General features: G+C 39.6%; 1 protein-coding gene across 1 annotated transcript in view; it reads right to left on the bottom strand.

The window, feature by feature from the left end:
• Window positions 1–846: 846 nt before the first annotated feature.
• LOC126188664 (cylicin-2-like) overlaps window positions 847–14,588 on the bottom strand; it is a 50,425-nt gene continuing 36,683 nt past the window's right edge. Inside the window, exon 2 of the mRNA XM_049930267.1 lies at window positions 847–950. Coding sequence (XP_049786224.1) covers window positions 847–950 — 104 coding nt within the window. The remainder of the gene's footprint in view (window positions 951–14,588) is intronic.

The raw sequence follows: 14,588 nt of genomic DNA, 5'->3' as shown, positions 1-14,588 counted from the left end.
TATTTCAAAAGGATTTCGTCGCCAAAAAAGTTTGAGAACCGTTAATCTATGGCAACGCATAGAAGTGAAATACCGAGTTAAGGGTAAATTAAATAACAAGTATTTGGAATGTGGTGCTACAAGAGGATGATAAAAATCGAGTCATAAAAGGATGAACGAAATAAAGAATACTAGAAATGATAGGTCTAGAAAAGAATTCCATAGAAAGTCCTTACCAGAAGAAGAAGCAGGTCAAATTGACTTAACATGATACTGAAACTAGCAGACTGGAAATATTGTAAAGAGACACAAATATAAGAACATCTGAAAAGGGTGATCAGAAATATTGGTTGTAGTGGGTTAAGAGAAATGAATATATAGCACCATTTGATTAGATGGAGGACAATATTCAACTGACTCTGGTGCATTATGCACATGTTGCTGCTCCCCTCAGCTCGTTCATGGTCTTGCTTCGCATAGTACATCAGATGAATAATTACTTGTACTTCAATCGAATTAGATCTCTTGTTTATTGATTAGTGATTTGTTCTTCCATTTACCCACAGTTCTAAGATACTCATTAGTTACTGGATTATTAATCCTATTTCTATGATTGAACAATGGTTTTTAGTGAACCCAACAAAGTCACATAGAGAAATATGAAGTTTGGGGAAGTGGTCATTCTTAACTGATCACCCGGTAGAACATTCAAATAGTGTCATTGTTGCACAATAAATACATTCTAGATGTGTCTTTCTTTTGCAGATAGCCAACGCATCCTACTCTTTCTGCGCCATCCTGCGAAACTTTAAGGACGAATGAAGATTATGAGTCACCTGTGTGCTACTGCTCTACCGTAGGCCACATTCATTCACTCTCCACTGCAACTGTCAAGCCTCCTATCACCTTCTTCATTGTCCTGGAAGATACGTTCAGATCCACTTTGGAATCACTTTTGAAACTGTGTGGTACTGTAAAGGAAACAGCCGTTTTAACAGTATTTCATACCAAACATCAGTACTATCGAGCAACCTGTAAATTGGAGTAGATTCCATAATGGGAGTCTGGGACCAAGCAATGAATTCTTCAGATATTGACTTTGCCATTTGAGTTTTACAACATGCTACTTTCTCCAATTCCTCTTCCTCCTTCGTAAAACTGATTTTTGTCTTTTATTTTTTATAAATTGCTACTAATTCGTAGTCATGTTATAAAAGCACAAAAAACTGCACTTAGCCCATGAAGCGAAACAAAATACTGTGTGCAGTAAATGTTTGAGATACCGGTCGCCAGGATACCGAGACAAAAACCAACACCCGAAAATAGATAAGGAGAGTCTGCTGTTACTAATGTAATGAGCAGTGGACTTAAGATCTGTGTTCTATGAGGGGGACTCTTTTTCCTTATTTTAATATAGCTGTGTCAGCTTTAAAATGTAACCAGCAGCAGTCCACAGATTGCAGAAATGTATGTATCGACCTATTTTCAGAAATGATGTTACGTCTCCTGCTTCCAGTGCTGGCAGGCCAGAATTACTTGCAAACTTTTTTATTATTTTTATCTATGGTACTTGAAGATAAAATGCCAAGCTACGTTGCCCTTCGGATAAATGTCGTAATCTGCCCACACGTGAGTACAATGTTTAAGAATTAATCACATACAGAAATAATAAACTCCACACTTTGTTCTCTCCTCCAAAGCTGTAACTAATTGTATGATCGGAGAAAAGAGTAACTAGGCTACAATCTCGATAAGGAAAAATTTAAGCATTTTAATAACTTACGCAGTACAGCTGTAACCAAAAAATAAACAACATACTTCTCTCTTTACATCAAACGATCATTTCTACATCGTATCTCCTTTTTAACATTTCATTTTCTACGATATCATTTCAATGCGCGTATCCTAATATCTCATCATTATTCCAGCAAAATTCTCCTCCCCAAAAACATCCCAGAAAATCTCTCACAGCAAAATTACATAGCTACAGCAAAGAACATTTTCAATCATAATTACAGACATGCCACAAGTTTAAAAACTACTAGTCCTGTTCCACGTTTTTGTCACTCACTCACAGTTGTCTCTCGAGTCGTTTATCACTGTTTTTCCTTCAAGTCTTCATTACTCACAGCAGATGGTACTCGCCTCATTTTTTCCTGAGCATGACATGAAAAAAAAAATCTGTTACTCCCTGTTTTTCTACCTACTTTAGAGAAAATTTTATTTAAATTGTAATTTTATTTGCAAACTGAGAAACGCATCTGCATTTTTCACAGGACAAAAACACGCAGTTCTTGAATGGAATTTGCTAATCCTACTCGTGAAAATACTCAAAAAATTGTTTTGCTTTTCGAAGTTGTAAACTAGGTCTATTAAAAAGCAAATATGAATACGCTATAGAAGTTTTTTCGGTTTGCTATGTATTACCTAATAATCAAAAAACTTTAAATGTGCCTGCAGTTCTATTTAATTCTAAGAAAATTAGTGGCATATACTTATGCTGACTGCTTATTGTATAACAATGCTTCATCTGGGTTAAAGCTAGAAATGTTAGATTTCACATTTATTATGAAAAGCTAGGTGTTTACGGACTGCAGCTGATATTCTAACACTCTTATATAACAAAGATATTACTGTGTAACTAATAAAGATAATATTTACACAGCATTTCTGCTTACAGCTGGTTCGTGTTCATTCTTGCACATATTTTTGTACAATGATGGAAACTTTCTTCAAATTTATAATTGCAGTGCCCTAATCAATAAAATTTAGCACACACCAAAGTGTATTCAATTCAAGTGACATCAGAACTAAACAATTCCTCAACTTGCTAGTAGCCTTAGAAACGAACTTACACCCACAAAGACTATAATTACTGTTGTTTCTCACATTCCATGTGTCTTGTTTACTTTCCCACAGAGAGGATGATTGCTCAACTGGCGCTTCTCTTTCAAGCGTTACAAACTTCGTAATCACTACACACTTGTGATCTTTATAGATCACAACTGTTCTTTATAGAACAATTTTAAATTTAACTGTCTTTTAAAAATTTTAGAAGGTAGAATATCTGACCCAAAATGTACGAACCGATAAATTAACCACAGATTATTCCATGTTCTTTAGGTATCTAAAGGTCAGTATTAACACTAGCAAAAATTCATTGGCTAATGGAATTGTCAGTAACGGAAATTAGTGCGATGGATGTTTGGTGTGCTGTGACCGACACGTACAATGATGCTGATCACTTCTGGGGAGGTGCTGGTTGTTACTACCACTACTCCACTATCACTACACAATACTGGAAAAAGGAGTCGTAATCCTGAAACTTCAGACTGATTTGGTGGCTCCACAGAATGATTTGGCACAATCATAAGTTGCAGTAATTTTGTTGACAAATCAGATAAATCTATTGTGGTCAAGCAGGTCAAATCAGCAATATGATCCAGCAGTATTGGAAGTCTAATTTCTTCAGTGACCTCAGGTTGAAGACAAAAGCATTTTAATAGCCTAACAAGTTGTGGAGCAGTCTGACAGAAGACAGCATAAGATAGTTCGCTAAAGGTACGTTTACATGGGCCATAAAAATTGCGTATCGCCGACAATGTATCTTAAAAAAGTTATCAGGCAACATTTCGGCCACACGAAGTCCAGCCTCGTGTACTGCTACATTACCAGCGACTGTTGCCCAGCAATGTTTGCAGTAATACGTTTCCGGGCCAGAAGTGTTTACAGTGGGCCACTCCATCGCCACAAAATGCATGAATGCGACCTAGTAGAAGTGAATACGACTCTTTTGCTTTTACATCACTCATTTATCACGTTAGAAAGAACAAGCGAAATCAACCTTCATGGATGCGTTCTTTTTTAAGTTTCCGGAATGGTTCAGAAAGTTTAACTAGCGAAGAGATGCTGGTCGCAATACTTTTTCTACAATTTTAATAGAATGTCGAAACCTAATTTCGAATATCCCTTACAAGTAATTGATCAGAGAACTGTTAAAATCGATACAAGTAACAGAGACGTAGTACCAATTATAATCGGATTGGCGGTTATCTTTCTATTGTCAGTTACTGGTGATTCGTGCAGAAGTTTAAAGTAGCCTACCTCTTTAAAGTACCGTATTCATCAGTATGTCACCACGCACATGAAGTGTGCAATGCTTTCGTAGGACTGAAGGATTTCATTAAGTGGAGTCTGAAACAACAATACAATTTTTATTTTATTTTTATTCATCAGCAGACATCACTGTTTACACTAACAAGTCCTGCTTCAGGTACGTCTGGAGATGGTATGAAACTCATGGGATTAAATCCAAACCATCTGCTCTTCCTCTCTTCCTAACCAATTCTGTTGTCTTGCATTTGGTATAGGTTCGAAGACTTAGGAATTTTTTGTGTGCTTCGTCAAACGTGATTCCGAGCTCATTAGCATCAACTATGATCATTGTATACATTAGATGAATCGCATTTATAAAATTGATAGTTATCTCGTTACTCCATTTTTTCATTAGTAAACGCAAGAAATTCACAAGTCATGACAACAAACAACTACGAAACAGGTAGCTATATGTATGTCCGCAAACTTTCGAACAAAAGCAAATGATATTATTTCCGCTCGGACATGCCTGACACCTGCGCTGTCCGTGAAAGAAGTGGGAAAACATAGGTGAGGGCGAGAGGAGGAACATTTGCAGACAAGAGCAGAGATAAGTATTCCCCTGAAACACAAAATATGGTCCACGTCTGATGGAAAACACTGGCAACGCCTCAGCAAAATGTCCGCAACTACCTGCAATAACCTGCAACATCAGCATTACCGCCCAACCATATTGCAGAATTGCCGTCTCTTGTAGCCCCAGGAAAGTAATGTTCATGGTAACGCTATAGCGACCAAATATTGGGGCAAAATATGGTCCAATAAGCGCATTGGAAACATGTTTGCTAGACAGGTATGCCACAGTGTAGTCATGGGGGATCAACTGATGTCATTTGATGTCTGTCCTATCTGTCTGACATGGTTCAAGCCCCACTCAGATGTCTGTGGATGCTAGAGTAACATGGTTGAGTACACGTTTATAGAATACACTGACATAATCCATCTTCATGGTGAAGCTCACAGTAATGGAAGAGCGGTTCGTCGCCTTTATCAAAATTGTTATTCACAGCGTCCGACTCCACTGTATACCCTTTTCATCACAATTACGCAGCGGCTTCGAGGAAGGGTCATCTTCATCGTCAACTGGCGTGACTGCAGCGCTGCAAGGAGACACCGCATACGCGAACTGGAAGAGGCCATAATGCGCGACGTTTAAGAGAATCTGTCAACGAGTAAGAGCAAATGCACGTGTAATGGCTGTTGCTCCCAGCACTGTTTGCATGATCAGCAACTGCTCCATACCACCTCCAGAGGATACAGTCGCTAATCCCAGCCGATTTTTCACCAAGCGTTGAGTGTTTGTGAAAACTGATAAAGTTTTTTTTGTCTCTTTTTGTTATTGCTGGGTAACGCATAATAAATTACTTGTAAAAGTGTTTGCGTTACCAGCATATTTTCAAATGGTTGTAGGAGGGAAAGGATACATTTCCAGATATGAATACCAACTCAAAATATTGTCTACTCAGTCCCCTCTACATGTCCTAGAAGTCTGTAAAGGGAGTTACAGAGCTCCCTGTAGAACAGACAGGGGCAATCTTTGGTGACCTATAGGACTGATTAACAAACTCAAGTTCATGGGTTGTGTCGCGACAGCAGCGGTGCATAAAAGACAAAATTATAGTGTCCGTGACGTTAATGTTTATAAGGTAACGCACCTGTATGAGCGGCACGATATTCCCGATAAGTCACGCTAAGAAATTAAGCCTCAACACAAGCACCTTTGAAACTAAATTCATTTTATGTTCACCCCATCTTCAGATGTTTACATTTATTTACGCGTTGTTAACATTGCTTCTTTACTTACGATGTTTCACACTGACTGTCTTAAAAACGTCCATTGTAGAATTCTGTAACGCCGTTGGTAAATTAATAAATGTAAACGCCTGAAGACGGATTCTCAGGCGTCTTGAACTGTCATGGAAAAATAAACACCTACAAAAATAACTGATTGCAGTGCCTTCAGTGTCCTAATACATCCATAATGGACAAGAATTATTTACTGACGTTAATATGAGAAACGACAGGAAAACAAAATACGACAATGACATAGGCAGTACCAGTCGATAAACGATTAATAATAAGTTTGAAGATTTCTACCACAGCAAGGCCTGAAACCAACCGCGGGCTGGATCTGTCCTATGGGCAGCCGATTGCCCACCTGTGATACGGAACATAGGTGATATGTTCAGTAGCAAAAGTCAGTGTGGTCAAGTAGGTATTTGGCTGTCAATAGGAGATATGACAGCTATTTAATGTAACTGAGGAAACAGCAACATCTCAAAATAAACAAATCCCTAACTCTAGCTCTTAAATTTAACTTGTGTAAGAACACATAGTTTATCAACAACAGTCAATTAATAAATCAGGTTCAAATAATAGAAATATTTATTGTAATGTAACAGACTGTGATTCACCAATTGTAGTACACAATACGTCTGATTACCAAGCATCGCAATACACTGGAATTTCGTTACCTAAACATATGGGTATGATCACGTCTTGAATTTCAACTTACACTAATCGTTGTGCAATGGGTCTAAGAATAATACTGAGTCCAGAAAAGAAAGTAATGGAACACCGTACTAAATAATGACATAACAGATTGTTCATAACATAAACAACTTTCAGTTATTAGTCTTTGAGATGTATAAGAACAGTGTTTTTTTTGTATAGAATGATAAATATTTAGTTTTTGAGTTAGCACTGTTATGGGACTTAAGTACTAATTTATTTTTAATGAAAACTTACATATTCTAATATTGATTGTTAAAGGAATTTATTTCATAAATTATAAAAACCGACAAAATTTAACTGAAAAATGGTTGTATTTATTCTTGACCGTTATGTCACATGTTAAACTATTTGTATTTATTTTTTCACTGTATTTTACATAAAACGTTAATCGTAATAATAATGAAAATACAACGTATTTTCAAAATTCCTTATAAGTGTCAGTGTTAGGCCAAAGAAGTCAGTTACTGTTATCAAGGCAGCTCTGTTCAGTTAGCCGTTACTTAGCTGTTGTTTTCAATATGTTAGACTTCTTACGTGCACCAGATGTTAAAGATAGTTCAAAACAGTAGTATTTAGATAGTCATATAATGAAAAAGTGTGAAATGAAAAAAAACTATACATAAATGAATACTGTGCCATTTCGTTTGTGGAAAGATTATTAATTATTACGTAATAAGTGTCATTCAGAACTTTCAGCACGGAATGAAAATGATTTTATAGGTCAGTCAACAATCAAGGGCACCATAAATAGATCAAGTTAAGTGTTAATACGTTTTCTGCTCAAAAACACTTTCTTATCACTTGTAAAACTCATTATTATTGAGTACGATGTAATGTTTAAACTAAAATATATATTTAATTTACCTCATATATATGAGCAGGGACGTTTCAATTGGAGGGGCTTAGCTGGGATTAAGTAAGAAACTTGTATTGTAACATACGCAATATTTTTTGAATTTTCAACTGGAACAAGTGAATACAGCGATTTAAGTGTAGAGGTGTGATTTATAGTGCCAAATATTGGAAATTAACCGAACATATGGATATCATCATGATCAGATTCTCTGTTGTCTGACTGCACGCTACCGTCTACGACTACAACCACTCGCCAACACAGCCGAGACTGGCGGGTTGCCGCACTATAGAACCACAAAACTGATTTACGTATGGTGAATATAAATAAATACAACGATCTGTGTACACACAGCCACCAGCCAAAGTCTTTACAACCTAGCCTGCAGCAGAATCCACAGAAATTAGTGGCGCCAGTATCAGCAACAGCGGCGCTCGGATTGCCGCCAGCAGCAATGCATTTGCGGCACTATCTTACCTACACTTATCAAGTGTCCGCCAATGTGGCGCACGTATCAACTGCATACCATTTTCTGCGTTAGGAATAAAGTGTATGTTGTTGAACTACCTGGGCATAATTATTTGCCTGTGTAATCGTACTCTGATGGTTATCACAGTTAATGGCATGGATGTTGACTCTAGTGTTTTCGGATATTCCCAGTGTAGTTAGTTCATACAAAGACATTTTTAGACTATAGGTGCAAATTGGCTGCATAGTTTACAGCTACATCACTCAGGTTTTCTCGTTCCCTACGGCAACCCATATACTGGACATGTTGACTAAGCCGCTGCTTCCCTTCCAGGAAGTTCAGCAGAAACATCAGTTTCTTCTCAAAAAAACATGGGCCATACAGATATTGACTGCCCTACCACAGGCGATGACGCCACCATCTCCACCATTTCAAAAATGCAGTAAAGGGTTTGAGCCTTCGTTAGCCTTCATCACAAAAATGGAACAGCACTTCGTGGCCTCTATAAGTCAAGGTGACACTCGATAATCAGCGTTTCTCGTTAGCTTACCCTGGAGCTCATGTGTGTCTAATTCTTCACAGGCCACATTCTGGTGTACATCGCAGTACCTGTCATATGCTCAGTTAAATGGCCAACTAAATGCCTATTACACTTCGTGCAAGGTTCTCAGTGCTCATATGTACAATAAGCAGTTCATGACATGACCAATGATGCTATAGAACTTGCTACACGAGGTTCATACTTGTCAACATACTCGTAGCGCAAAGCGCTTCAGACGTCGCAGGAGCAATACCCGCCATCTGAGCACAAACAATGCTTCAAGTTCCAACTGAAATAGTCTCATGCATTTCTCGCCTGAAACATTTCCTTTTCCCAGTGGCGCCATTTCAGGAAACCAGTCCCTTACTAGAAGGTTCATCTAACAATCATAATGAATAATTTCCTGTCTCATTTTTATATACCAAGCCTAATGATTCATTTTCTGTGTACCTTACAAATTTGCCAAGAGTGTCCAATACATCCACTAACCAAGTGGAATACTCCACCCCATAAGTCAGAAGTGTCGTTCCACTATCTGATGGCTCACCTGACCAATTGTCGCGCGTCAGTTATTTGGGGCCCGGGTTTTCGACTGTAGAAAGAACGGTCATGGTAGTGCCATCATTTCCATCTGCAGACTACGTTCCGACCACATTCCTGAGTTACCAATTTTATGGGACTCTACGATTCTGAATGTGGAACAAGCAACTCCCAAGTGGTACTCGTCATGCTCCCTTAGCCTCCTGGGCCTACATAGTATGCAATTCCTGGACATTTCTCAGGATTCTTAGGCCTCGCCGACGACAGTTTCAGTGTTCAGTGCTGACGATGATACGAATTCAAGTCTTGTTACTACAGTGCGTTATGTTCTTCAGGTGCCAGAGCATGTGCTTCACAATACTGAAAGGGAGGAGGAAGATTCTTCGACAGCATTGCCAGATGCCACGCGGGATTAACCGAGAGTTCTCATGCACTGCAGTCTTGGACTGTGCGGCTGGTCCCGGCGGAGGTTCGAGTCCTCCCTCGGGCATGGGTGTGTGTGTTTGTCCTTAGGATAATTTAGGTTAAATAGTGTGTAAGCTTAGGGACTGATGACCTTAGCAGTTAAGTCCCATTAGATTTCACACACATTTGAACAATTAACATGGATGTTAATCATCTCCTGTTATCAAGGCAAAAACTAGAAAACAAGCCAAATGATTGTGAAAAATGCCACGGGCATTCAGCTGCTCACGGGCGTTGATATATATCAACGGGGACAGCTGAAAATGTGTGCCCTGACCGGGACTCGAAGGCTGGATATCTTGCTTACTTGGCAGACGCTCTATACATCTGAGCCATCGAGGACACAGAGGATAGTGCGACTGCAGGGAGTATTTCGCGCACGCTTCCCGCGAGATCCACATTCTCACCTTATATGTCCACACACTACATTCATAGTGTCCCTACCCAACACACTCATTACTCGTGGAAGACATTCTTACTAATTCTCGTAAGAGTTCGGGTAATGTGTGTGCATCCGCACAGAAGAAGAAGGTCATGGGCGGTATTGCCAGAACTATATGCTTATACGGATATGGACACAAGTTGTCATCAAGATACTGTGCAAGTTGCTGGTGGCTCCGTATTGATGTGGACTGTGTTTCTGTGGAATGGACTGGCTCCTCTGGTCTAATTGAAACGATCATTAACTGGAAATGGTAATGTTACTTGGAGGACGGCCAATGACCTCTTCAGTACGGATGCTCACCAGGCCGGAATTCTTCCGGGAATCAGCGCACTGCATCAGTAGTATGTTGACAAATTTGGAATAGTGTCCGCCAGGAGGCGTGCTACGGTAGTCAGTGCAAGTGGGATGGCCACTGCTTCCGGATGGCTTAGTCGTCAGTGCATCTGCCTAGCAAGCAGGCGACCGGGCTCCAATCCCAGTGTGCCACAAATTTTCAACTTTCTCTATTGATTTAAGGCAATGCCTAATCGCAGCCGATGTCCGCAACTCCTTTGCATATTACTCGGAGGCCATTTACTACCATGGAATTCATGTTACGAAACAACGGTATGGCCGGACCACAGCTGCTCATGATTGGTTTGAAGAACATTCTGGGCTATTCGAGCGAACTTTCCTGCCACCCAGATCGCCGAAAATGAATCCCACGGAATATCATAACCGGGACGTCAGTTCACGCGCAAGACCTACACCGGCAACACTTTCGCAATGAAAATAATGAAATTATCGTATGGCACAGTTGGCCGGGATGTCGCATTCGGGTTCGACCGTCAAGTGGAAGTCTTATTTCATTGTGTTTTTGTCCTTAGGTTAATTTAGGTTAAGTAGTGTGAGGCTTAGGGACTGATGACCTTAGCAGTTAAGACCCATAAGATTTCACACGCCTTTGAACATTTTTGAGCATTGCCAGATCTCCCACCGCTTCATCAGCACAGACCATGTATCTTCCCTCACTTCTTCATTTGACGTCCACCGTATGGACCAAGAACACTGTGTTCGAATCAGTTCAGTTGAGGAAGATTTATTCAAGGACACCCTCCAAGCCGAAGGATCCTCTAAAGTACAAATGAATGGAATGCTCTTCCACGACTCTCCTTCCTCTAGCTCCAGGCCTAATTACCGCACGTCACACAGTGCTTGATGAGTGACCATATCTCATGAACTTGCGCTATTTGCAAGAACAGGAATCTACCAGAGGCAGCACGCACTCTGACGACAAGAGCTCGCAATTATGATCTACGGAACACGCAGTAACAAATCATCGAATTCCCAGATTTCTCACTAACAAATAAACATTTTTTAACAAACAAGCTGATCAAAAAGAAGGTAAAATGTTGAGGCACCTAGGAGTAGATCTTCAAGAAATGAGTTACAAAAATATACCACATAGAAAACACACTAAGTTGAAAGGTTATGGAGTAAGAAAAAATAAGGCGTGCATATAAGGAAAGTCAAAACTCACAATGTTTGAAACCACAATGCCTCTATCCAAGTGAGCTCTTAGCACTTAATAGGCCAAAAATAACTCAAACTGAAATCGTATTTGCCTGACAAATTACTCCATATAAAGAGAGTGAACGTAGTTAAGTAACCATGTACGCAAGTAGAAAATAAAATGTGCTAATCATATTAATGGACAGTATTTTTTCACTTATAAAATGACACTGTAACAAGCAGCCAGCCAAACAAATACAATTCAACACACAAAATTATGTAAAATAATTAAAAAATTTTAAATTCCTTGCACATACTAATCCAAATTCTATGTAAACAGTAGTAGTGCTTAACCAAGAGAAATAGCGTAGGACGCAAAAAGATAATAATCACGGGCTCACTCTCAAACCTATCCTTAAGGATACAGCAAGCAACGTATATTGTAAAGCACCATACATAGGAAATATTTCTGACAATGTGGGCAAATGGTTGGAAAAAAGCCGGTATAATTCCTGCGTTTTACGTACCAACCCAAGTGGACTTACAGTTCAGATGGCACGAAACTCGTAAGCACAAACCACGCCCTGTTAGGTGTCTGTCGGATTAATTGTAACAACTGTCAATGCCCTTATGCTGGACAAACAGGGCGTGCTTTCGCAATTCGGTTCAAAGAACATCAAGACTTAAGTAATTTGAGATCTGCCTTAGTTACCAATCAACAAGCACACAAGGCCTATCACTGACATTGGTAATAACTATAGTATCCTCCATATACAGCCGAAAGGTAGACTCCTTAAATTATTGCTAGAGATTGAAATTTTACGACGTTTGAACTAGAGTCCACTATGTCCACTATGTACACTAAAGGAGCATACGGTTCTGTTGAATAACTACAAGTTTCTAAAACAATATGTCATAGCTTCAACCCTATTTCTCTAAATTCTCATTCATTTATTAATTGATTCGCCTCGATCATCTTTCCGTAGTAGTATTATTTCGTCTAATAAAGTGCGCTCAGTCCATTCATGGTGATTTGTACTTCCGCTCCTAGCGTCGCGACACTTGCATTTTAGAATTTTTATGACGGTTTTTATATTTAAACATTTTTACATATATCACTTGAGCCCATAATGTATCCTACATATATGATGACTCACTTTGTACAGTTTATCAAAATGTTCAAATGTGTGTGAATTCCTAAGGGACCAAACTGCTGAGATCGTCGGTCCCCAGGTTGCACGCTATGTAAACTAACTTATGCTAAGAACAACACACACACCCATGCCCGAGGGAGGACTCGAACCTCCGGAGGGAGGGGCCGCCCAATCCGTGACATGGCGCCTCAAACCGCTAGTTCACTCCGCGCGGCTGTACAGTTTATCTTACCATTATTTTTTATCATGGCTTTTACTGTACGCTCCCCTCTTCACTCATCTGGCTATCTGCCACTGACTTGTTGCCTATTACGGCACATATTTTTACTAGTCCGTGACGTTCATACTTATTTTTCTCTCATTCGTTTTGTTTCTTCCCCTTATTGCTTTGCATAATGTCTGGCACCCAGCCTAATCAATTTTGTGTCTTATTTCGCTGCTTCTATTAATGTACCCATTCTTAAATTTTTGATGGTTTTTATATATTGTATGTTATTTTCCGTCACTCGAGCCCATAATGCATCATATATGTGACGATTTACTTGGCATTGTCAGTACTACCTTCAATTTTTAACACTGTTGCCACTGTTTTTATCCCTTGTTCATTCATTTTACCTGCGTAGCATTGCCTTGCTCGAGAGTTGCTTAGCCTATCGGCATACCACAGCTCATTCATATTCTATTGTGTTCTTAAATGAAGTATTACAAGTGCTCGGACCCGTCATTCCAGCTTTCCTATAGCCTCGCTGGTAACGTCAGTTTACTTGCACGTACACCACCGGCGCCTCCACCGCACTACGCTTCATGGCCGCCGGCCTACCCTCTACTCACTTGTCAGTCGTGGTTGGCGTTCCTGCTGTGCGGTTGCCCAGCGGCGGATAGTGTGAGAACAGTGTTTGTTCTCGGTTTCTGTTTCGTTCATCCCACCCGCCTGGACGTTACATTTTTAGATCAGTTTGATTATTAGGCCCTGCCCTTTTTTTTTATTTCCGCCGACATACAGTGACTGGAGCTTTTACACTCAGTGACCAGACTGCATGTTATGTGTTACCAAATATAGTAAGTAAGTCGCCTTGTTTCGGCTGTCTGTCCTTTTAGTTTTTGCGCATATGTTGCATTATATTTCTTCCGTTCTCTCCTTTGTTCATTACAGTTTCACATACCTGAAGATGGGATTTTAAAATCCCGAAACTGATCGTGGTTTGAGTAAGTAATTAGCACAACTGAAGCGGATTTCTCTAGATTAATTATCATGCCTCTCTGTTGCGGATATCCTGCATACCAAATCTCGTGAAACTGCAATTGTTAAAAATCTGACAGCGAATATGTAGGTTAACTAACCTCCATCGGATTTCCAGATGGTCCTGGAACAGCATAGTCACGTCGTTGCTCACAAACTACGATTACAGCAACATCGGCCAATCTGTCTAAACACGTTAAGCTTCGTGTGAATCTATATTAATTAAAGTTATATATCTGGTCTCAAGGAAATGGGAATGCTAGATCGTCCGATACCACCTGTCAACTTTCAACTGTGACCTAATCAATCTTCGTATATCACCACTTAGTGGTTACACAATGTGCAGACCACGACGTCACACAACAAACATGCGATGAAACAACAGCGTCATATAACCTATAATCCAATTAATTTGCAAAAGGATATCAGCACATCTGAAAAACTGTGGGGAGAAACAAACTAAACAGTTGACTGGCGACTCCATAGAGTGCTGTGTGCACAACGACCGTATATGTTAAATTAAAAGGAAGGTCAGCGTTGGCCGTAATATTGATGTTTTATTGATAGCAGAATCAATTTTCGATCACAGAGTGATCATCTTCAGTGCTGTGGTGTACAAATTAAACTCAGTGTCTGAGTTTAATTTGTACACCACAGCACTGAAGATGATCACTCTGTGATCGAAAATCGATTCTGCTATCAATAAAACATCAGTATTATGGCCAACGTTGACATTCCTTCT

This window comes from Schistocerca cancellata, chromosome 5 (genome assembly GCF_023864275.1).
Source record: "Schistocerca cancellata isolate TAMUIC-IGC-003103 chromosome 5, iqSchCanc2.1, whole genome shotgun sequence".
NCBI lineage: Eukaryota > Metazoa > Arthropoda > Insecta > Orthoptera > Acrididae > Schistocerca > Schistocerca cancellata.
The sequence above is the reverse complement of the archived record's forward strand: the minus strand, read 5'-3'. Positions and strand labels throughout refer to the sequence as shown.